The 23083-nt window shown below is 40.8% G+C and overlaps 1 protein-coding gene across 6 annotated transcripts in view; it reads right to left on the bottom strand.

The window, feature by feature from the left end:
* The window catches only part of VTI1A (vesicle transport through interaction with t-SNAREs 1A), a 353802-nt gene that overhangs the window by 95658 nt on the left and 235061 nt on the right, over window positions 1-23083 (bottom strand). Inside the window, exon 9 of one of the 6 annotated variants that reach the window (XM_032423173.1) lies at window positions 2730-8708. The exons of the other annotated variants lie outside the window; for them this stretch is intronic. Within the exon in view, the coding sequence (XP_032279064.1) occupies window positions 8705-8708 (4 nt within the window). The 3' untranslated portion in view covers window positions 2730-8704. Of the gene's footprint in view, window positions 1-2729; window positions 8709-23083 lie in introns of those variants that run through there. 6 annotated transcript variants of the gene reach the window in all.

Here is a 23083-nt window from a genome sequence, read left to right as displayed (position 1 = left end):
CAGTGATGTGACCCATGGTGAGTTACTGCTCCTTACATACTTATGAACATCAGCTCTGAATTAACAATCTGCAGTCTAAATGGTGACCTGAATTACAAAAGCAAATGTCCAGATTTTGCCTGGGCTCATGCTCAGACTAGACTAGTTCTTCTTAACTTTGGTTCCATGTAAGAATGGCCTGGAGAGCTGTTAAGAAATATTGATGCTGGGAACACACCCCTAGAGATTCACGTTCATTTGGTCCCAGGTGGGTCCTGGTCATCTGTATTTTTAAAAAGTTCTTCAGGTGATTCTCATGTGCAACCAGAGCAGAGAACCACTGGGTGAGGCCGAGGCGCTTTGCAAAAGTAAAAAATACATTTGGCACTGCTGCATACCTTCTCTTCCCTCTTGAGTTGTCGAAAAGGACAATGGTGTATTAAAGGCTCTTATTCAAACCTACTTGAATATGGAAATTTGTTGTACACAGTGTCTACAAATATAGATGGAACTGCCTGTTCTAACTATTTGGAAACCAGTAATTTAGGTTCATAAATTTGGTGTCTCTCTCTTAGACAGAAAACTTGGCACCTTTAACATCCAGGATGAGAGTTTATCAGAGCGAAAGTCTCTTTTTTCAATGAGGATACAGAAGTTAAGCCAGCTTACTCTCTTGACTAAAAACAAAGATCCACATCTCATAGTTGAAAGGGACCTTAAAGGCCACCTAATTTCTCTTGGCACCACTAACACACATACACACACACACCCCAGTGCAGAAATCCTTTCTAGAGCATTCTCCCAGATGGTCATCCAGCTCTAGCTTGAACAGTTCAATGACAAGAGACCTCACTCCTTCACAAGACAACACATTGCATTGTTGGGCAGATCAAGTCTTCTTTATGTGGGCTCCAAACTGCCTCCCTATAACTTCTACTTGTTCATAGCTCTGTTGTTGTCTGGAATAATGGTATAAAGTCTCTTTTTCTTTCAAATGAGTGTCCTTTAGCACATCATTAAGGCAGAGCATGGTACACTGGAGGGAACACAGGACTACATAGGAGCCAAGACTCTGGGATATGAGATGGAAGTCTGCCTCAGACTTTATATTTTAGTAAATGAAGCACTTCAGGCCTTAGGCCCATTGTGAGTAGGAAAAATACATAAAAACAAAGACAATGAAAAACTTGTCTTGCATAACTGTAAGCATCCAGTTAAAAGTCTAAGTGAAATGCTTTGTAACTGACAACTACTCTCCAAGTACGTTATCATATTGATAGATACTTTTAAGTATTATATTTTTATACCTGAACAATTCTTCTGTCATTTGAAACATATATTCTGTTTCTAAAGTTACATATATTGGATTTGCTAAAGAACTCTATTAATGCTGGTGAATGAGTGCTCCATGATGCCACCTATCTGCTACTTGTGCCAGTGATTTAGTGATGAGAAACAAAAGTCCTCTGAGATGACAAGGGTCACAATGTGCTGACGCTGTCTTTCAGTCGTCTGGCAGACCAGAGGAAACAAAGAGAACTCTCTGGACTTGAAATCAGAAGGTCTGGGTTAGGATCTGCCATTTACTAGCCAGATGCCACTGAACAAATCAGTTACCCTGTTTCCCCACACATAAAAGGGGAGGATGATAATATCAATCTAACATGTACTACCCTTAGGATAAAATCAAACAAAGTGTGTTGAGTACGCAACAATAAATGCTGTTGATTCTAATTTCAGAGGATTATACCATTGTCTTTTTTTTTTTTTCCCAAATCAGTGAGAAACCATTTGAAAAGTGTATTATGTTCTCTCTAAAGTAAACAGGGATACTCGGTTATCTGGATCCCATCTGCATAGAGTTCCTAATTTGTAAAACGAATTAACTGGACAAGCTGATCTTTAAGCCCTTTTCTAGGTATGGTCTGGGACCACCAATATCTTTACTGCAAGTCGAACTGAAACAAGTTTCAGAAGTCAACTGATTCCTGAGATCAATTCGGTTATTCCACAATCCAAAAATACTTCCATTGTAAAAGCAATGTCTTCAATTTGCAAATCTGTTTGAAACCTAACTCCCTTTAGAAAGATAGATTTGTTTCCAACTTAGTTCTGCTAGCCACACTCCTGAGGTGAGGTACCATACAGGAAGTGAAAAACACTCAATAGAAACAGATATTTCTCCAAAGAAGACACACAAAGGGCGAATAAGCACCTAAAAAGATGCTTGAGATCTTAGCCACTAGGGGAATGCAAATCAAACCCACAATGAGAGAGTTCCTCACAGCCCCCCCCCCCCCATAACTGTAATCAAAAAGAGAGGCAACAGCAAGTGGTGCTGGAGAGGGTGTGAAGAATTGGAGCCCTTGCACATGGCTGGTGGGAATAACAAACAGTCCAGCTACTTTAGAAGACAGTTTGGCAGTTCTTCAAAATGTTAACGCAGATTGAGCCTACGACCCAGCCATTCTACTTCCAGGTCTACAGCCAGGAGAAATGAAAACATATGTCCACACAAAAAAACTGGATGTGAAGGCTCGTCACAGCATAATTCATAATGTCTATCAGTTGCTACGTGGATAAATAAAATTTGTATATTCACACAATGGAATATTAGTCAGCAATAAAAAGATATAAAGTACCGATGCATGCTATAACATGGATGAACTTTGAAAACCTTACGCTCAGTGAAAGAAGCCAGACACAGAAGACCACGTTTTGTAGGATTCCATTTATATGAAATGCCCAGAGTAGCCAAATCCATAGAGACAGAAAGTAGATTAGTGGTTGTCAGGGGCCAGGAGTGGGGAACAGAGAGTGACTGTTAATGGATACCAGATTTCTTTTTGGGGTGATGAAAATGTTCTAAAATTGAGTGTGGTGATGGTTGCATGACTCAGTGAATACACTAAAAGCCACCGAACTGTACACTTTAGATGGGTGAATTGTAGGATATGTAAATTATATCTCAATAAAGCTGTTCAAAAACTCAATAGAAGCACATAATCATTAAATTACAAGGATCAGGGATCAACTCAATTTAAATCAAAGTGCAAGGAACATGTGTGTTTGTGTAAAGTATTCTATGTGGATAATTGCTTTATATGTTCAACGGCTTGAAACCCAGTTTTGCATTTGGATCATTTTTCAAGGAGGAGCTGAAATTTAAGGAAGTAAAATTGAATAAACAAGGCTATTGTGGCACAAAAAATGTATTTCTTTTATTTTACTACCTAGGATTGACTCAGCGGTGTAAAATGCCATTTAAAAAAAGAATGACAAAGTTTGAATGAGAAAATGTATTTCATCGTGGAAGATAAAAGTCTTTCCTTCTGTACAGTGAATACAGGTAATTTCAGAAGCAGCGGCTCCTAATTATTCACTGTTGAAAAGCTAAAAAAAGGTTCATATTGAAAACAGTGACCTCCAGTTTGCTCCATGAATGAAAGCAGACACAAATTCTCATTTTCCTAGAATCCTGGTTGATAACTGAGTTGGGAAAAGCATGCATTTCTTCATTACAGTGCAGTCGACTGTTCATTTAAATAACAATAAGCTGCATAAAAGTCACAGAGGCATTATCTAGCGGTTCCACTGTGTTGAAATGCATTATTAGTACTAACAATGCCAAATAGAGTAAATAAATGACTGCCTTCTTATTTTCAGCATTATTCCTGATTACTTAGCTTTATGAAAGGGTAGTATTATTATTAGTGGTGCATTCAACACCTGGTCAACACTATTTGCTTGGATAACTCTTGAACTGGAAGGGATTTTAAAATAGAGCTGTTTTTTTCTAGGTTATCCAAGAGCGAAAAAAACCCTCCAATCCAGTGCTTATGTATCATACATTTTTAACAGAATATTTGAAGAACTCAACTTCTGTTCACTATGTATGTGTAAAAAGTGGAATTAAAGCCCTCATTAAAGACAGCACACTTGTAATGGTACTTATTTAAAAATGTAAAATTTACATCAATAGTTTAACTTTACATCAGAAGATTTCCTACCAAGAACATGCTAATGCTTCTATTTTTAAAGTTCCTTGAGCCCAAAGTGTGGGCCTTTTTTTTTTTTTTTTTTTTTTACTTTTTTCTTTTTTCACTCCCTGAAATATGCAGTACTCCACAAGATAGATGCCACCAACTAAACTTGTTATGAGAGCACCATCAATCGTCCAAGTGCGTGGCAAATAAAAGGAGAGATTTCAAATCATTCACTAGTGAGTCTCCAGTCTGCTTTGGTTAGATGAAAAGAGGCATCTCAGTTTAAGATCTGAGCCATATTTGGCTGTTAACAGTGCCTGATCGAAGTACAGCTTCTCTGAAGATGGGGCAACAGGAGATAAGCTTATAAAGTGTTACCATCTTGTGAGGAACACTGCACACCAGGGGGACTGACTCTCATTCAGGAAATGGAAGTTTTTTGGTTTGTGCCTGTGCACTGCAGCTTTAGATTTTGGTGTGGTAAGAGTGCAAGAAAGGTTGCAGGAAACACAACAATGGGTGAATTAATATTCAGGTAAAGGACTATGTGAATAGAGGGAAATATTCTTGAAGGGTGTGTCACACATCGTATTTTCTAAAATTGGCCACAACAGTATCTCCCATCCCACTGGTTTTCTACAACCTTGCCATCCCCACATCGAGAGATGGAGTCTATGTGTCACCCCACTGAAACTTGGTGGGCCCTTGCGACTGTCTTAATGAATAGAATGCCACAGGGGTGACGCCGTATGACTTCCTAGGCTGTGTTAGAAAAGGCCGTGCAGCTTCTGCCAGTCTTGTTCTTGGAACTTATCTTTGGGGTCCTGCTCAGCTGAGCCTGAGGCCACCATGCTGTAAGGAAGCCCAAACTAGCTCACACAGAGAGATTGTGTGGCAAGGCCTTGAGACAATGAAGAGGGAAAGGGCAAGATGCCCAGCCAGTCCCTAGCTGCTCCGGGCTCTTGTCTCTTCCCAACTGTTTTAGCTCCAGGCTCTGTCTGAAGACAATTTCACAAGAGACCTAGAGTCATAGGACATGGAGCCAAGCTGCTCCTCACTTCCGGACCCACAGGAACTGTGAGTGATCATGACTGTTGTTTTAAGCCACCACATTTTGGGGTGATTAGTTACAGAGCAGTAGATAACTGGGAGAGGAGGGAAGGACACCTGAATGCAGAGGGCATATTTGAAGCCAAGTCTTTCAAACCATGTCCTCTAGACATGCAGATAAAAGTGATGGAGAAACACTCCTTGTATATCAACATGTAAGGCCCCAATTCAGTCATGATTCAGAGCTCCTCTGCGGTGGGTCAACGTCCCCACAGTGGAAGCTCTAGATATTCCATACAGTGGAAGGGCACAAGGGGTGTGAAGAAACTTGCCTCGAGCCTCCATTTACACGGCAAGCACGGTCCTCCTATGCTGACTACGTTGGCTCGGGGTGGTCCCGACAGTGGTGGGCAGGGAAGTGACGCAGCCTCTCTAAGACACCCACCAGCACAACCACCGGTTCCCGCCTTGCCTTTGGTGCTGGAATAAAACTGGACGGTTTGTAGTTCCTGAGCACAAGATACTATTTTAACGTCTCCGTGTCCCTGTTTTCTCGTGTTTGCCTAACTCCCGCTTCGTCTTCAGAGCTCAGGCCAGGCATCACCAACTCCAGGAAGCCCAGCAGGGCTAAGAACTCCTCCTGTATATCTATTGTACGACTGCATCTGTCACATTAAATAGATTAATTAATCTATTAGAGAGATTAAGTAGATGCATTAATTATTAATCAACTAATAGATACCTAGTATCCATCACATTAAAATTTATGATAAAAACTCTTGTTTAGGTGTGTTTTCTCACTAGATTGTGTATATTGAGAAAGGGATACAAGTTCTTTACACGTGCATCTTTACCACCTAACCCTGCCTTGCCGCAGTAGCTGGCGCTCAGTAAATGCCTGTGGAAATGAACAGGTAAAGATAAGTTGGCTTCAAAGGCCCATTTGGTGACAATGTCTCCATGCATTTCAAACATCCCGTGCTCTTCCCTGATCTCATTTGGAAATCTCTCTCTGTCTGGTCCATTCCCAGGAGAACACTTCATCAGAATTTCATTCACGGCACTTTCCCTCATCTCCGACCCTTGTCCTCCAAACCTTCTTTCTATCTTGGGCCCATCTCTTTACCTTGGACCATACTTACGTGTATTCCTACCAGATCGGCTTTCTAGATGGTCCACTCCATGGTGGCAGGTGCCCATCCCGAGCACCAAGAACAGCATGCACATGCGGGGTGGGTTTGGTAAAGCAGTCTGTCTTCCCTGTCCCAGTGTACTTTTACAGAGTTGTGACTGCCTCTGACACCTCTTCCCTGGGGTTAGCGACTCTGCCTCCAAGGAGTCTGGAAATGTACTAGTCTTAGATATGTTCAACAGGTGATATCAAGATGTGCTCAAATGATTTAAGGACAACCTGCCAAAGTCCTCAGAAGCTTACTGCACCCTTGAAGTAGGTCATCCTCGGGAGCAGTTGCTTTTCATCTACCCAGCAGGTGTGTGTCATCAAATAAATATCTCAAAATGTCTTCCAGCCAGGAACAAATATCTGGCAGGGAAAAGGAAGTACACAGGCTCACTGACTGGAGGTCTACATGGAGAGCACAAGATGCCTTTTTTCAAGCATATAAAAAATGATATTTCTATTAACTATATAATTCTACCCCTATTTATTGTTCCCTTGCCCCCCCCCCAACTAAGAAGCTTCCAAAAGAAACTAGTCTCAATTTTTAAACTTCATTTATGAAGGTTTTAACAAAGAGGATCCCTCAAACCTGGCACCACAAAGCATGTCCCCCCACCCCATAAAACTGTGATTTTAATAAAAATCAATAATAGGTAGGCAAGCTTGGCTCACTTGGGATTATCTCTCCTACCTCCTGCCTTTTACTTTTTTAGTGTTTAAATTAGTCAGTAGTGTTATCTTCCTTCTTTTTTTGCTCGGAGATTCAGGACATATTAAAATTCAGTAATTTGTGGTATTTCATTTTTGTAAGATTAGGGAGAACTTAAATAATATGGCACAATTTGTTCTTGAATATTCTTGAGCCTACCCCATCACTACAAGCCAAATTAGCAGGTATCATTGGACTCAAATATTAAAAAAATTATTATAAGAAAACATAAGCCTGTGGTTTACCCCTGACTTCAAAGTTACGGGAACAGCTTAAAAGGGGAAATATTTGGCCTAAATGTGGATAAGTTTTGGTTTTAATTTTATGCACATTACTTATAACTCCCAAAGCCAAAAATAATTCTAAGAACCATGAACACAATGTACATCATGTGAGATTGAAAAGGTTGGCTCATAATTATTTCAAGATGAATTATGTAGACCACTATAATTTTTTACTCACATGAAGGATATCCACTAATATAATGGTGGATTTTGTTAGGTCAGTGTTTTCTGAATCACTGTTTTCTAGACACTCAGATACCATTTTCTTGACTCTACCACACCTGAGCACCACCTGAACTAGTATTTATTTAACTGTTTTCTTTATATCAACTTTAAGTTGGCTTTTTAAAGAAAAAAATATCACCTCATCTCAAGTAATAATAGCAGTAAAACCATGGGTCTGAGGGCTTCTTAAATTTGTTCTTTTCAGAAAAACTGGGTTTAAGTAAAAGCTGCCTCTCTCAGAAGAGGCATAAGTGGTCGATCTTTTCATTTGATAAATATTTATTAAGCACCTACTATGTGCCGAGCCTTCTTGCAGATGCTGGGTTTATGGCAGCAAGCAGAACTAGGCTCCTGCTCTCAAGGAGTTTATACGCCACAGGGGGAGACAACAATAAACCACCAAGTATGTGATAGGATTCCAGGTCTATGAAGAAAGATGATGTGGGGGAAAGGCACAGAGTGGTGAGGGGGCTATTTGAACAGAAATCCAATACAGCCTGGAAAACAGTGGTCTGGTCTAAGCAGAGGTAAAGGTCTAGAGAGTTCATGATATTACCCGTCTCCATTTCTACTCTTCTTATAAAACTCAGCTATGCCTCAAGACTAAATCTTCATGTTATTTACCTTCCTTACGCTGCTTTTTCCAGTAGCAGAGATTACTGTCTCATAGGCTGAGAGTTTTCACTGGGGAATGCCTTTCTGGGACAGGCTGTCCTGGCGGGGGTTACAGGGGAAGATTTGGAACATGAGAGGGGCCCAGGGGGCTGGGGAGGGAAGAATGGAAGGAAAGGGCTGGGCACAAAGACCTGGAGAGCACCAAAGACCTCTTTGGCCCTTTTGCTATTTTGCCTGTGGTCTTCGGGTAGCAATCTCCATGTGCCTTAAGGAAATTACTTCATACAACAGCCTCGGTGCACGTATGGGGGTAGTTGAGGCCCACTGTGGCATTTTCCCCCCATCTGAGGAGAGAGGAGCTGGTAAACATGAGCCTTCCACATGTTCTTAAAACTCTGATTCTCAAGTTATTGACTGAGAACATCAGGGGTAATCTACATGGAACATATGAATAGAAGCACAGTCTGACTTTTAAACAGACATTTTAGTTTGACCACATACATTACTTATGTTCCTTGGAGGCTGACTGCATGATGAGAACCCAGCTGGTATCAGGTTTCGGGCAAGGAGAGCTGAGCTCTTAAGGCTGAAGGACAGGAGTAGCTGCAGTCTAGCTGAGACTTGATAGATGTGTGACTTTGAGCAAGTTCCTGAACTGTTCTAAGCCTCAGTTTTCTCATCTGTAAAAGAAAATAATAATGCCTCCCTTATAGGTTTGCTCTGAGGGTTAAACGAAATGAAATTACGTAATGATTATGTAGCACTTAGCATACAAGTGCTCTTAAAATACATGGCAGTTAAGATGACAACAGCAATCAGGACGATAATGATGATTAAGAAATCATATGCAAGGTGCTTTGGTTTGGAAACTGAGGGAAAAGGCCCTGGCTTCTAGATTCCTAAGAGGCTTCAGTAATAACTGATGGTTTTGTAGGTGAGGACTAGTACTCGGCTGGGCCGGTGAGCGCAGCACAGTGGTCAGGCAGAGACAGGCACGAGGGAGGGAGGAGTCATCCATGTGGACCATGGCCCAGCCTCCAATCTAAGGGGTTCAGAATGGGATGGGCAGTGGGGACCACTCCAGGCAGTCTCAGGTAGACACGGAAACAGGAGAAGACGCTCCCTAGAGCTAGGACGGGGGTCCTGGATCAGGAACAGGAGACGGAGGGTCAGTGGGATGTGTCCCTTGCATCTGGGGCTGGTTTTAGAGGCCCCCTCCTGGTAGCTGCAGCACTTGCTCCATTGAATTTTAAAGGTGCTCAACAGGTCCCCTGAATTTATAAACAGGAGAGCACATCCTGATGCTCTGAATCCATTAAGTCATCACACAGCGCAATGGGATATTATGTCATCAAAATCCCTTGTACCTGCCCCAGCCTCCATCTGCAACAGAAAGCAAAGCAGTTCGTGTCTGGGGGAGGGTGCAGTGGAAGTGAAACACAAGTGGAAATTCAAGGCAGGCAAGGCTGTCCTGGGTGAGGTTTTCCCTAACAGGTTCCATGTTGTGCCCAGCACAGCTTCTTCGGGAAGGGAAAGGCCTTTCTACTCAGTTTCACACCGCCCCTTCCCTCAACATTTATTCTTTTTCCTTTCTTCCCCTCTGGGTTATATATTCAATTGGATTTATGTCATTGATCTATGTCTTTGTGTTTGTGATATATATATGTGTTATATAATATAGCTGGATCATATCACTTAGTCTACGGGTAGTAATTGAGTCCCACTGTGCGTCTAGCAGAGAAATCATTAAGAAGATGAGCAATCCCGGGAAGACTTTAATTTTTGTACTCCACAGTCATGAGCTTTGGCCAAGAATACATGTGAGGCCTCCAATTTGCTTCTATACTGGTCCAGTGAGAGGAGAAATGTGAGAATAAATTTCCAGTTACTGACTGGCCAGCCCAATATCATGTGACACCTACAACTTTCTGGCTGCTGAGGGAGGGTAAGAGAGGACCATGCTCAGGCGCAATGCACTTGAAGGAGGAAGAGCAGCATAGGGGGCATGAACAGAAAAGCAGAACCAGGAGATCCAGGTTCGAGGACTAATTTGGTCCCTTGTCCAAATACTGAAGGAGTAGCGAGGGGCTTCAGATTTCTACTTGGCACGGCCGTGAGGATCGAGCGAGCAATGCTTGTAAGGGATTTCTACTTCCCTGACTATGTGGCAGCTGAAGACTGGATAGAGAATGGATTAGGATAAAGAGGGACAAGGATGAAAACAGAGAACCACACAGAGGCAACTGGATTATAGGGCGCGCTGAGATGATGCCTGCTCTGTGGGTTTCTCTCAAGCTACAGCTCTCAAACACATAGCTACAATGCGTTTGGAGAACTCATCTGCTGTTGTTGTCCCAGAGGACAGTCTAGGAGCTGCAGACGACTCAACAGTCATCGCTTCATTGGCTTATCTTCCATCTTGTCCCCCTCTCCCCCCCACGATTCAAAGGGTTTACATGAACACACATCAATGGTCTGTGGAAGGTCACTGGGCGTGGGCTTGACCAGCTCTGGTTCCACTCACCGTATGACCCGAGAGCGACTGTGAGGCTCCCCAAGTCTGAGGACAGTGCACATGGGAGTGATTAACCAATGAGAATTTGTATGCAAATGTCAGGGGTGATTTTATTAGTAGTAGCAATGCTTTTCATTTAACAGGTTAAATAAAACATGGTGAACAAACACAACTATGAAAAAAATGCACGAAGTAGACCTACACTGACATGAATCCCAAACCTTAACAGTAGAAAGTTTTTCTCATAGTAAGCAAAGCCATGGTCTGGCCCTAAAAAACAGTACATTTGTTAACCTGAAAATGCTCTAAATGACTCCTTAGTAAGGGCTATTCTGCACAATCTGATGATTTGGGATTTCATCAAATTAATGTCACTAGATATGCCTTATAATTAGGGTAAAATATTTGAAAAGTTTTAAAAATGAGGTTATTCATTAACTCACTGATTTTCCTACAGATTGGGAGCCTGAATTTAAATGATACCCAAAAATATAACTAGGTGTGCTCAAAGAGAGAACTGGTTGTGAGTCCTTAAACGGAGTGCAGGCGTTTAAAATGCTATTACTATTCAGATTCTCTGAGAACATTAAAACTGCCCATTAAATGAAAACCTAATAATTGGCCCTACTAAATTGTGACATTTTGTAACCTGTTCAAGAAATGCAGAAAATTGTGGAGGAAAAATTCTTTTGAGGCAGAATTTGATTTGCAGTGTAATACTATTCCAAAAGCCAAGGTCCCCAGGCTCATACACACAAAAGAACAACAATGCAGACTGACTAACAAAGCTGAGGAAGACTCTGGAAATCAGAGTGAAGGCCTATGGCTCAGGACTCTTCTAAGGCAAGTTATGTTACTAGTCTGGGAAAAAATCAACAAGCAACAGCATGAGCTCAGCATAAATCTCAACATGGAACCAACTTCTCTTTGGGCATTGCTTAAAGACATAACCAAGATAAGTCAGTTTTGTCCTTTTATATAAGCCATCACAATTTTTAAACTTACTCTGCAGGATCACTAAATAAGTAAAATGTAAAGACATTAACTGGGGGAGAATCAATGGTTTCAAATCAGAAGTTTAAAAATTCTCATGGGCCAATGATTAACAAGCACCTTCGAGGTGCAGGGAACTGTGTCCGGTGCTTTCCAGAGTCAAACACGAGAGACATACTCCTTGCTCTCCAGGAGCTTGCCACGTAGTAGGGGGGATGGGGCAGATACTGACATCAATAAAATACAGGCATGCTGGAGACACCAACAGGAGAAGGACGATCAAGGCAATGTGGAGCCCCTCTTGGTGGAGGGATCCAGAGAACGTGATCTCCCTTCTTGGAGGATAGAGCATGGAGATGTGACTCTGAAAGGTGGGTAGGGTTTTGATGGGGGAGATGGAAGGTAAATATCCAGACAGGAGGAACGGTACGAGCAAGGTAACGGCTTGAAACATGTCTGGGAAGTAGGGGGGAGTTCAGTTTGGCTGGAAAGCAGGTGAGGAGAGGGCTGGGTGGCTGCGAAGAACACAGATTTTGGAAAACAGAGGTCTCCCCAAGGCACCAAGGGGACACTTCTGTCTGAAGACAGACACTGTTAAGGGCACTGGAAACTAGGGCAGAAACCTTCATCCATAAACTCTTTGTCTATGAAAGTATCAGGCTCCCACTTTTTGGCCCTTTATGGAGGTATCTGTCAGCAAAGCAAGCAGATGCTGACAGAAGAGGAGGCCCTCCAAAAGGAACCAATTACTGGGAAGAACTGCTGATTAAAGGGAATGAAGACAGAATATTCAGGAATTTAAAAGGAGGAAGGTGAGTGAGGTAAAGGAGAAAATGTGCTGGAGAGAAGGTGCTCCAGTCAGGAACACGATGGAGGCAAGGAAGGGGACGAACAGAGGTCCCTCGCATCACCTCCCCGCCCCAGGCTAATCCCTAAGAAAACTTACTACAGAAATCTGAGGGCCAGCAAGCCGGTGGTTTAGAAAGCCCCTGGCAACCACGGGAACAGCACAAACTCACTAGCGGTGGGTTTCCACCCATACACGAAGAATTGCTCTCTTCGTTCCTATGAAAGGAACAGTAAGAAACATCCTTTTAGGAAAATAATTAACGTCAAGGGGAAATGGTCACAGCAAATGACTAAGTGGAAAAGCCTACAAAATACATATGTGTCCAGCATGATTTTTGGTATAGGTACGACAAGTAACATTTATTGGTGTATTTGGCCATCAGAAACTAGATCACTGAATGGTGGAAATATTTGAAAAATGCCATGTCATCAGAAATTTTTATTCTTACTTGGAATAGTCAGTGACTCTTTCTGTTGAAAGTACTATGTAATGCTTCTATTAGTATGCAGAACTCCTCCCTTTAGAAATATCTCTAATAAAAAGAACAACTAAAACAAAGGATCTTGGGGATGATGTAACTGGCAAGGCATGAAACATTACAGATGAGGGTTTCCACTTTTACCACTTCTAGGAAGGCAGTCCCCTACGTGAGGAACACACAGGGCCATACTTGAGGAACACAAATATCCCCAAGCTCACATTTGCTCTCATAATCAATGTAGCTTGTTTACACAGACTTGTGACTCCACTTATCTAAATATGCCCACGTATAAACTACAAGTACTCCACAACAGTGCACGGTGGAAGCCCAGTGTTTTTTCAAAACACAAATGTTTCTGGGTTATCGTGCATTTCAACAAACCCATACTAATCCACATACCCGACATACACTACAGACTTACTCTGTTTTGCATACGAGACTATATATTTCGTAAATCTGGCTAACACAGTGGAGGGATGGGTCCATTGACAGGAGAGAGAAGCCATGACTCTCTGTGTTTAACTTCTTGAATGTTATCGGGATAGAAGTGTCTAACAGAAAAGAAAGAAACAAATTCTTTCTTTGGGGTGAAAAAGTTGACTATAGACTTAATAAAATGCTATGATGACTGCAGCCGCTAATTTTGGTCTGATGTGTTATAGCTGGAGGTAGGAAAAAGCCCTACAAGGCAATTTCGTGAACCAAAGAGACTTTTACAGCTTACAGGTGAAACTCGAATAATAATTCTGGCAGATTCTATATTCTTTATGTTAAAATATATCATCTGCCAAATTAGGGCAGTGACTTTAAAATTTTTATTCACAGTAACAGTAAATCACAGGCAAGTTTCTAAAACTTAAAATGCCAATGAAATATTTAATTGTTTCTATGTAAAATACGCATGGAAAAAAGGCGGGAAGAATATGTATGAAAGTGTTAACAACGGTTCAAACGATGATGAGGTTACAGGGAATTTTCTTTTTTTCTCTATACCTTTCTGAAGTTTCAAGATAGTCAACAATAAATATGCAATTCATTTTTTTTAAAGAATTTAAACATTATGAATAGTTCAACAGACTCACCTTTTTTAAGGTATAAGAAAACTATGCAAAATATGACAAAAATGAAATAGCCTGAAGCCTATTTTAAGCAAGTGGGAACAACCTGACAAATGGCCTTGGGGACATGAAGAAAGCTTCTAGTACTTTCAAGCCACGTTGGGCTGCCGGTCTGTTTCTGGGGTGGAGGTACACAAGGCACATGGAAGATGGGGCAGCGGTGGGCTGGCGGCAGGAGCCCAGGTTCCCTGAGCGCGAGGATGTGCTGTGGTCCCTACGTGGCCATACACAGCGGGCTGGCAGGTGTTCGAGAGGAGCTGCAGGGGAAAAGCTTCCAACCAAGATCTTTTCCTGGCGACCCATATAGGTGGAGGTAACAGCTTTGTCTCTCTCCTACTTCGTGTAGAGATTGCTTCCTTTCAGTTTAGTCTGCGTGGCAAAACACCGACAGTACGGAGACCGAAGTAGGGGAGACTTACCACGAGCTCTCCACCATCTGAAACAGGCACCGATGGTGTAGGCACACCATTATTCAATTAGCACACATTGATTAATTTAACCTTATGTAACCACTGTCTTCTGCTACTGCTGGTTTTGTTTTTGAAGTTAAATGAAATAAAGTAGTCGAAGAGTAATTAAATGTGTCCAGTCCCTTCATCCCTATGGCTATGATGACTGGGTAGCCCTCCACTGTGGAGGTTTTCTGAGAAGATGTTGGAAAAGCTTTGAAACAACTCAAAGGCATATTCTCAGGGGGTGATATCTTCACATTAAAAAACTCTCATACGAATGGGCCTGTTAGCAGCACTTTCCCTAACTAATTTGCTCTGGAAAGAAATGCTGGGCTCTATTTGTTATAACCTGTCTAACATGAAAGGTAGTAGGGAGAGGACTGAGGCAGAGATGCAGGTTAGCAGTGGTTTGAAACTTAAAAGAAACAAAGACCCAAAAAATGAGAGAACTTTCTTTAGACAAACTGCAGATGGACTCAACAGGTGACCAGATTAACGTGGGGCTGCTCCGGAGGAAGCCCTGCTTGCTTGGTCTCTTCCTCCTCCTTGGCAACCTTTAGGTGGGTGGGCCAAATTTTAGGGTTCCTTGAAACACAATTTGGGGATCACTAATTCACAGCATCCCTGGGGGGGGGTGGGGTCTGTGGTAACTGCACAAATGGCTCATTCCATACAGACGTGGATCCCTTTTAGCAGCTCTCTTTGACCTCAAAGGCTAGAAAGGTAAGAACTGTATTTTCGAGATTCTCTTGCAGCCGGTGCCAGATGTGGGTCAGGTTTCGTGAGGCAGATGTTGGTGCAAAATTTGGAAAGTGGATGTGAGCCATATGAGGCAGTTGCATGGGAGGAGACAGGCACCTCTGGTGAGTGAGAGTGTGCGTGTGTGTACCACGGGCACGCACACAGGGGAGGGGATTTCTCGGGGACAGCTCTGGCAGAGACTGCGGAGTCTAGCTCCTGCATCGTGGATACCGTGTGGTGAAGGACCGCGGCACTGCGCTGGCCTCGCGGCTGGGCTGATGCTCCAGCTGCTGGTGTGTAGCATCCAAAAAAGCTTCACTGGTTTCCCCAAAGAGTCCATAAGCTACTCTCGTAAATCTCTTTCTGCTTAAATGAGCTGGATGATCCTAGCCTCCTGAATCTAAGAATCTTAACCAATACAGCATCTAAAAATAGGCCCCAATTATCTCACCATCTCACATGGGGCGTCTTCAGCATCACCCCTTGTTTGTATCCCTACTGAACCTAACATTATTTTTATTTTCTAAAAAGATTTATTTATTTGAGAGAGAGAGAGGAAGAGAGAGAGAGAGAGAGACCGCGGGCAGGAAGGGCAGAGGGAGAGAGAGAATCTCAAGCAGACTCCCTGCTGAGTGCAGAACCCGACGCAGGGCTCGAGCCCACGACCCTGAGATCATGACCTGAGCTGGAATCAAGAGTCAGATGCTTAACTGACTGAGCCACCCAGGTGTCCCCTAACCTACTTTTATCATGCAGACGCTGAATAAACATTGGTTAAATCACATCTCTATAGCCATAGCATTATGCGGGACTAACTGTAACATCCTTCAGCTCCTTATTAGACAGTAAGGTGAAGTTGAAATAATACATGTAAGAGACACCTCAGTGATCAAGGAGTTGAACCACTGTAATTGTTAACTATGTTCACGTCTCTGGGCAAAGAAAGCAAGGCATTAGAAACAAAGGTCTTGATTTCCTGTCATTTGGATGGGAAGACAGAAACAAGCCAAAAGCTATCTTTTAAGATATAATAGAAAAAACAGGAATATATTATTATGATAATTAACAACGAATCTGAATTTGATCACTAAAGAATGGCATGCTTAAATTTCTATGTCTTATTGAAAAATAAGAAAAAAGGAAAAGAAAAACTGGGCCCTTTATCTTTAAAAAATATGCTGTCAGCATGGTGTATATATATACGTATATATATATATAATCTAAGTATTTGATTACTGACAGCACAACTAGTTTCTTCATTGAGAAAAGACCATTTGAAAGGACTTTTCTTTCCCTCGGTTCATACACAACCTTTATTTCATTTTCTGTAAGTGGTTAGGCAAAGGTCAAATGATAACTTTAAATATTTAAACTGGTCAATGACAGTCAAGCAGTTGGATATTTCTCTAGTTTATTGTTAAATATGGATTGCCTTAGAGGTAACCTCAGGTACACTGCAAGGCTTCCTAATGAGTTATTAGTTATGAAACAATAAAGTAATTCTGAAATTTAAATAAGACCGAAGAATAGACTGGGGTACAACAAATTAAAGACACCATAATTATGCAAAGCATGAGATATATTAGATAGTCACACTATGCATACATCAAAAAATACATTAATAAACTGAACATATTAATAAAAAGCTAAGTCTGGCCCTTCAAGACCTCAACACTAATTGGAAAGGATTTTGACAGAACATCTTGAATAACTTTCATTATCAATTTTGGCAAGCTATTTTTCAGCTACCTAAATGATGATTATTTCTACACTCCACAGTGCATCTATTAAAATCTAAGATCTGAAAAATATCATTAGTGAGGATGAGTGAAGTAGCAAATGTTCAAATGCCACAACCTGAATTTGAATTTATTAGTGCGATGTAAATGATACGTTTCATTTCATTTTCCTATATTTTACTTTTATAGTGTCCACTTCAAGTCTATCATACATTTGCAATTATATATTGTACATTAATTACATATTATACACTAGATTGCAAATTTTGGCAATCTTTTTAAGATCATGCATTCTGATCACTTTAAAAACCCTTCCAAAGTGTGATGATTTAATGGATTTAATTCTTTTTTTTAAAAAGATTTTATTGTTCTATTTATCAGAGAGAGAGAGAGAGAAAAAGAGAGAGCGCATAAGCAGGGAGAGCGGCAGGCAGAGGGAGAAGCAGACTCCCCACTGAGCAAGAAGCCCAATGCCGGACTTGATCCCTGAACCCCTGGGATCATGACCTGAGCTGAAGGCAGACCCTTAACTGACTGAGCTACCCAGGCGTCCCTAATGGATTTAATTCTTAAAGAAAACATTTCATAGCAAGGACAGATTAACCTCACAATGAAAACAAGCACATCAGTGCCAGATATTGGTGAAAAAGTTACAAAAGGTAAATTTTACCTACAATAGCTTACTCCTGCAACCAAGACAGATTTATCCCTTTTCTCTTTGTTGTTGGAAACAAAGTTATTGTCCAAAAAAAAAAAAAAAATCAGATCATTATTTAGTTTAAAATGGAAAAGTTCTAGGGGTGCCTGGCTGGCTCAGTCAGTAGAGCATGTGATTCATGATCTTGGGGGTCGTGAGTTCAAGCCCTACGTTGGTCGTAGAGCTTACTTAAAAAAATTATAAAAATTAAAAAGGGTCTAGCCAAAAAGGAAGTCCAATTAGTTATACCAGAGTAGAAAGTACCTGTTATAGGAATATGGTTTATTAAGGTTAAAAAAAAAAGGCAGCCGTGTGACACATTAATGCCTCTAACTATTCTTGATTTTAATATTAGATTTGGTTCCACTAAAGATCCCCCCTTGAGGTGAAATGTCTTCTATGTGTATCTTTTACACAGATGGCCATAGGTACCCTGTTTGTTGAAGGATATTATTTTGTGAATACCTAGGCTTTAACTTCCACTTTTAGTTAAATGGGAGCTTTCCTTGCTCAATAAATATGGGACTTGCCTCAGCTCATGATGTTAGACATTAGAAAAAGAAGGAAGAGATTGTAGCCTGAGCTGACTCCTGCACTCCACCCCCATCCGCACCCCAATTACCCTAGACAAGGAGGTCTTTACTTCCTGGTTCTTTTAGTTGGGGTCTTGACTCATGGACTTCTTATGCTCTCTTTTCCTTTTCTCACTGGAACGAAAACACTCACACAGCATATGCATGATCACAATGCAACAGTATAAATTAAGTTTATGAATGATGTCCTTCACTTATTGCCCCTTTCTCTCACACAGTGATATTTGTAACTCACTAGCTATAGGACTTCCAAAGCTGAGTGATTTGTAATGTAATACTTCTTGAACCTCCAGAGTAATTTCAGCGTTAGTTACAAATAAAAGTTGGCTCTCTGCATCTCTTAACCTTGGGAACATGAACCTTTAAGACTTGGAGATCAAATACCAACATTCCCCTAGGACTGCCGTGCACATCTGCATTTCTGGACATAGGACTTTTTTTGTTCCCAATCAAGTATAATCTCACTTCATAACTTCTAACTTTTGGCTCAGTGCTACCAGGATTTCCAGGCAAGCAAAGAAATGAAGCCTGAGTGCTTAGAGGTTTGGAAATCTGGCAAATGCTACATTAAAATGCAAGTATTTCATCTTGAACCTCAACATAGTGAAATGCAGTTAAAATATAAAGAAACCAAAGTGAGGCTTTATATATTCCAAATCTGCACCTGTATTTTGATGTTGCCAGGTATTTGTACTAACAATTCTGTGTTCAGGGCAAAATGGAATGAAGAGTCCCCCAAATTTTCCTCTGGGATCTTCCAGCCATTTGAAGTAATCACTAATTCCTGCTTACATCTTCAAGTCAGGCATCCAAGGGTTTCTATTCCTGGCTGATTTTGTTCTGTGTTTAAATGGTATGATTGTTAGTCTCTGCATCTGGGTCCAAACCAATTTAACTTGGAAAGTTAGTTCAAGGATTCCAGTCACCTTTAAGTTATCTTAAAAGCCAGCCATGAAGATAACTTGAGTTATTAATGTACAATAATGAAAAACGCCCTTCCGACTCACCAAACTCAAGGGTTTATGTGGTTTCCTTAATACCGACCTTTAGGATCCAGTCAATGAAGTAGAATTTATTTTCAAATAATTTAATTTAGTATCCATTAGCACTCTTTGGGACCTGAAAGTCACAGAATTTAGCTGATTCTTACATTCAGATATTGTGAGCACAGGTTACATGTAAAAAAATTTCCATGAGAATTTAGCCAGGCAGCACATTTTATAGTCCTGAATGTCATTAAGGTGGTGCTTTAGACTAACTGCTCTCAAACAATAGCCATAGCTTTTGTTTCTTGCTATGTTTATCCACTTTATAATGTTAATAATAATTAAAAAAACAACAACAAACACCCAAATAATCAGACAGCAGCATAGTCAGGAATGATTAGGGGAGGAATTTACTTCATCCAAAACTGACTTCTACAATAGCTGTTGTTTGTCTATGGACTCATTTATTGTTGTTGGTTGAGAGCCAATATGAGTAATGGTTAAAAGTATGGGTTTTATTTGGAATCAGGCTTGTGTTCAAATTCTAGTTCTGCTACTTATTAGTTCTTTGACTCCAGGTGAGTTAATTATGCTTTTTTAGGCCTCAGTTTCCTCCCCTCTCAAATCAGTTGTAAAGATCAAGAGAGATGATTTATTATAAAGTACACTGTATATGGCTGGCTTACAGTTCTCTCTCAATAAATGGAAGCTATTTTTTATTTGTCAGTATATTTCCTCTTCTGTAAGCTCTTTGATGGGAAGGGCTATTTCTGGTAATTCTTTGTACATCATACAGAACTTAGCCTTGTAACATGGTAGGAAAAACACTGGCTTAGCTGTCAGGAGACCAGCATTCAACATCCAACCTTGCTACTTACTAGCTATGAGATTTCTGGCAGAGTTAGTATGATATATGGGTCTTAGTTTGCCTACCTGTGAAATGGGGAGAATGTTTCACCTCACAGTGTTCTGAGAGGGAGCTAAAAAATATGGCTAAAACATATTTTATAAACTGTGGTATGCTGTTTAAATTCAGGTTATTGTCACTGTTTTATTCTACTCGAAGTAAGAGCTACTATTCTTGAGCACTTACTATGTGCTAGACACTGTGTGAGCGATTTATAAGTGCTGTGTCACTTAATCTTTACAACAATTCAATAAGGTCTGTTCCACTATTATTCCCATTTTACAAATGAGGAAACCTAAGCTTGACTCCAACCTGAGCAGTCTGGCTCTGAAACCTTCACTCTAAACTGCTGTCACAGAGTGAATCCTAGAACTTTAGGAAAACGAGCTAGCCATTTCTGAATCCACTAATGGCAGGTTTAGGTGGTTGGACTGCAGAGGACACAGTCACCTCATCTGAGGTGATAGCAGATACCATAAGGAAAAAGAAGAGAGAGGATCCAAACCATCAGACTCGTGGCCAGTGAGTTTTTCCAATTATGTTCAGATTTCTGCAACACAAATATCCCATTCTAGTATGTATATTTTCAACTGTACTGAAATTACCAAATAAGGCTTAAGAGGGGAAAAAAAAAAATCACCTCAATTCTACATCTGGCCATGAGTACAACTTTGGGGCTTGGGGGTTTGGGAAAATGCAAGCGGACTGGCCAGGGTGGAAACTAATACTTTGTGACGTGATACACTCATTGCTGAAAAGCCACAGCTCAGGCGTACGGTAGACACAAACAGCCATGGAGGTGGCCATCTCCACGAGGACTCTCCTCTCCAGACAGACTGAAGAAACCCCAGAGTAGAGGTCATCTAGCAGCAAGAGCTGTGGCTTTACCAGGTACCAGTCTTTGGCTGGCTACCAACCAATGAACTGCTGGAGAATGAGGCCCAAGACAATACCCTGTCTGTGTTTGACAATGAGAGCACGAAGGGTGTCAAAGCATGTGTTTAAGCATATGAGAACAAAGAACATAAAGATGTGTGAGACGGGTGTTAAAACATCAGTTCAAACATGTGTTTAACCATGTGTGAGCAAAAGGGTGTTAAGCCATGTGGTAAAGCAAGTGTTAGAGCATATTCTATTACAAATGTTTCTCATTTGGAAGCTTAAATTATTTTCTGCCTAATCCAGTGTTGCTAAGCAATAGTTCTGTGTTGTCCTAACTTAACACAATAAGGTATTAAACTGAAAAAGAAATTGAAGTTAGAATTCTTTTTTCCTGTCTTGGTTCCATCATGAGGAATTTACATCTATAGTTTTCAATAAACACGGTGGTGGTGTTCTGTAGTGCAAGCAAAAACTGGGGTAATGCTCCATGTGCAGGAAGGCAACAGCCAGAGACTGGGGTAAACTATGGTCCATGTGGTGAAATAAATATACAGTGTTTGGAAGAGAGAATGGTGTAGCATTCTAATCTTCAAGTTTGATAAGCTGCATGGTTCACCGACTTGGGGTGACTGTCTCATCTAGGGAAACTTGCCACCGCTAGATTCTGCGTTTGGTTTTCATTTTTGAATACATAAAATGCTGCTCTAGAGGACAGGGATTCTGATGGTTCTTACAGGCAGTAAAACGTGATCGAGACTGACTTCAAGGTTCCTCTGACATTACTTGCTAAATATATTAGTTTATGAATCTACAATGCAACTGGGAGCTTCCATTCCAAAGCAAATGAATCCTCTTATTTTAAAGTATGAGTACAGAATCCTGGATATTACTCTGAAAAGAATGAAAGTAGACGAAAATCAGAATGTGCTATTGATGCCTTTCTATAGGGTAAAGAAAAAGAGCTTAAAACAAATGTACATACACTAACAGAGATAAAAAATTTCTGTTAGCTATCTTGTTTCTTATTATGAAACAAAACTATAAACAAAATAAGCCAGTAAACCTATTTAAGCCCACTCATTTCTCTGTTGGGAGTGGATATAATAATCAAATATTCTTTTTAAACATACCCCAAACAGAAGAAAAGCAAAAGATCTGCAAGTTTGTGCTTAAACCCCATTTCCTAGGCAGTAAATTAATATGGCTCTTTCTGCTTCACTAGAACGATTTGTGTATAAATGCTATTTGATTATACCTAGGAAAATACTTTTGATCATTCTGAATAAAGAAAAATCGATATAACCATTAAAATCAAAATATTGCCTTCCCAATCACCTTTTGCCTCGAGATCGTGGAATGTTTCGTTGCAACAGAAATTGGCAAGAGAGAAACAAACAATTAAAGCTAGTGTCTTCTGTCAGTCACCCTGGCAGCAAAGGTCAGAGGATTTTTGAATACTTCTCTCTGCCTGTTCACTTGTGTCACTTAATGATTTGTTCATGCAGTTCGGTCCATCCTTGAGAAAATACAATTCCTCAGCAGGAAAAAACATAGTCTCTGGGTGTTGTGACCTGACTCTTTGCTTCAACAAGTTCCGGAGTGTACACTGACAAAGCAGTGATTATTATTTTTTCTTCTTGGAGACACAGCCCAAATAAAGAAAACTAAGGAAGCAGGATCCCACCAAGGAAACACTAGAGGAAGGCTGTGCAGAGGCTTTCTTAATTTATGTTCAGTCATTTTATGGTTGACCAAAACAAATGCACTGATTGGCAAATTCATTTTAGCAATCCCACGTTTCTTCATTAGTAAGGCATTTCACTTTTAATAGTGCAAAACGAATACAGAATGCAGACCATGTATTTTCCATCAATACTAAACCCACCCTGAAAACAGAAGCTATTTCACTGAGGTTAGTTCCAAATGCACCTAAGTCAGGCTCACGGGTAATGTCTGTGTTGCAAACATGATAAAACACCTGTAAATTTCATGAGCTGAAGGGAAGAACTATAAATGGGTACACTTTGGGGTACTCAGAACCAGCTGGAATTGTGAGTCAGGTACAGTTAATCGAAGGCTCCCCGTGTGTAGTCAAACAAGC

Source organism: Phoca vitulina, unplaced genomic scaffold (genome assembly GCF_004348235.1).
Source record: "Phoca vitulina isolate PV1807 unplaced genomic scaffold, GSC_HSeal_1.0 scaffold28, whole genome shotgun sequence".
NCBI lineage: Eukaryota > Metazoa > Chordata > Mammalia > Carnivora > Phocidae > Phoca > Phoca vitulina.
Note: the sequence above shows the minus strand (reverse complement) of the source record. Positions and strands in the feature narration are given on the sequence as shown.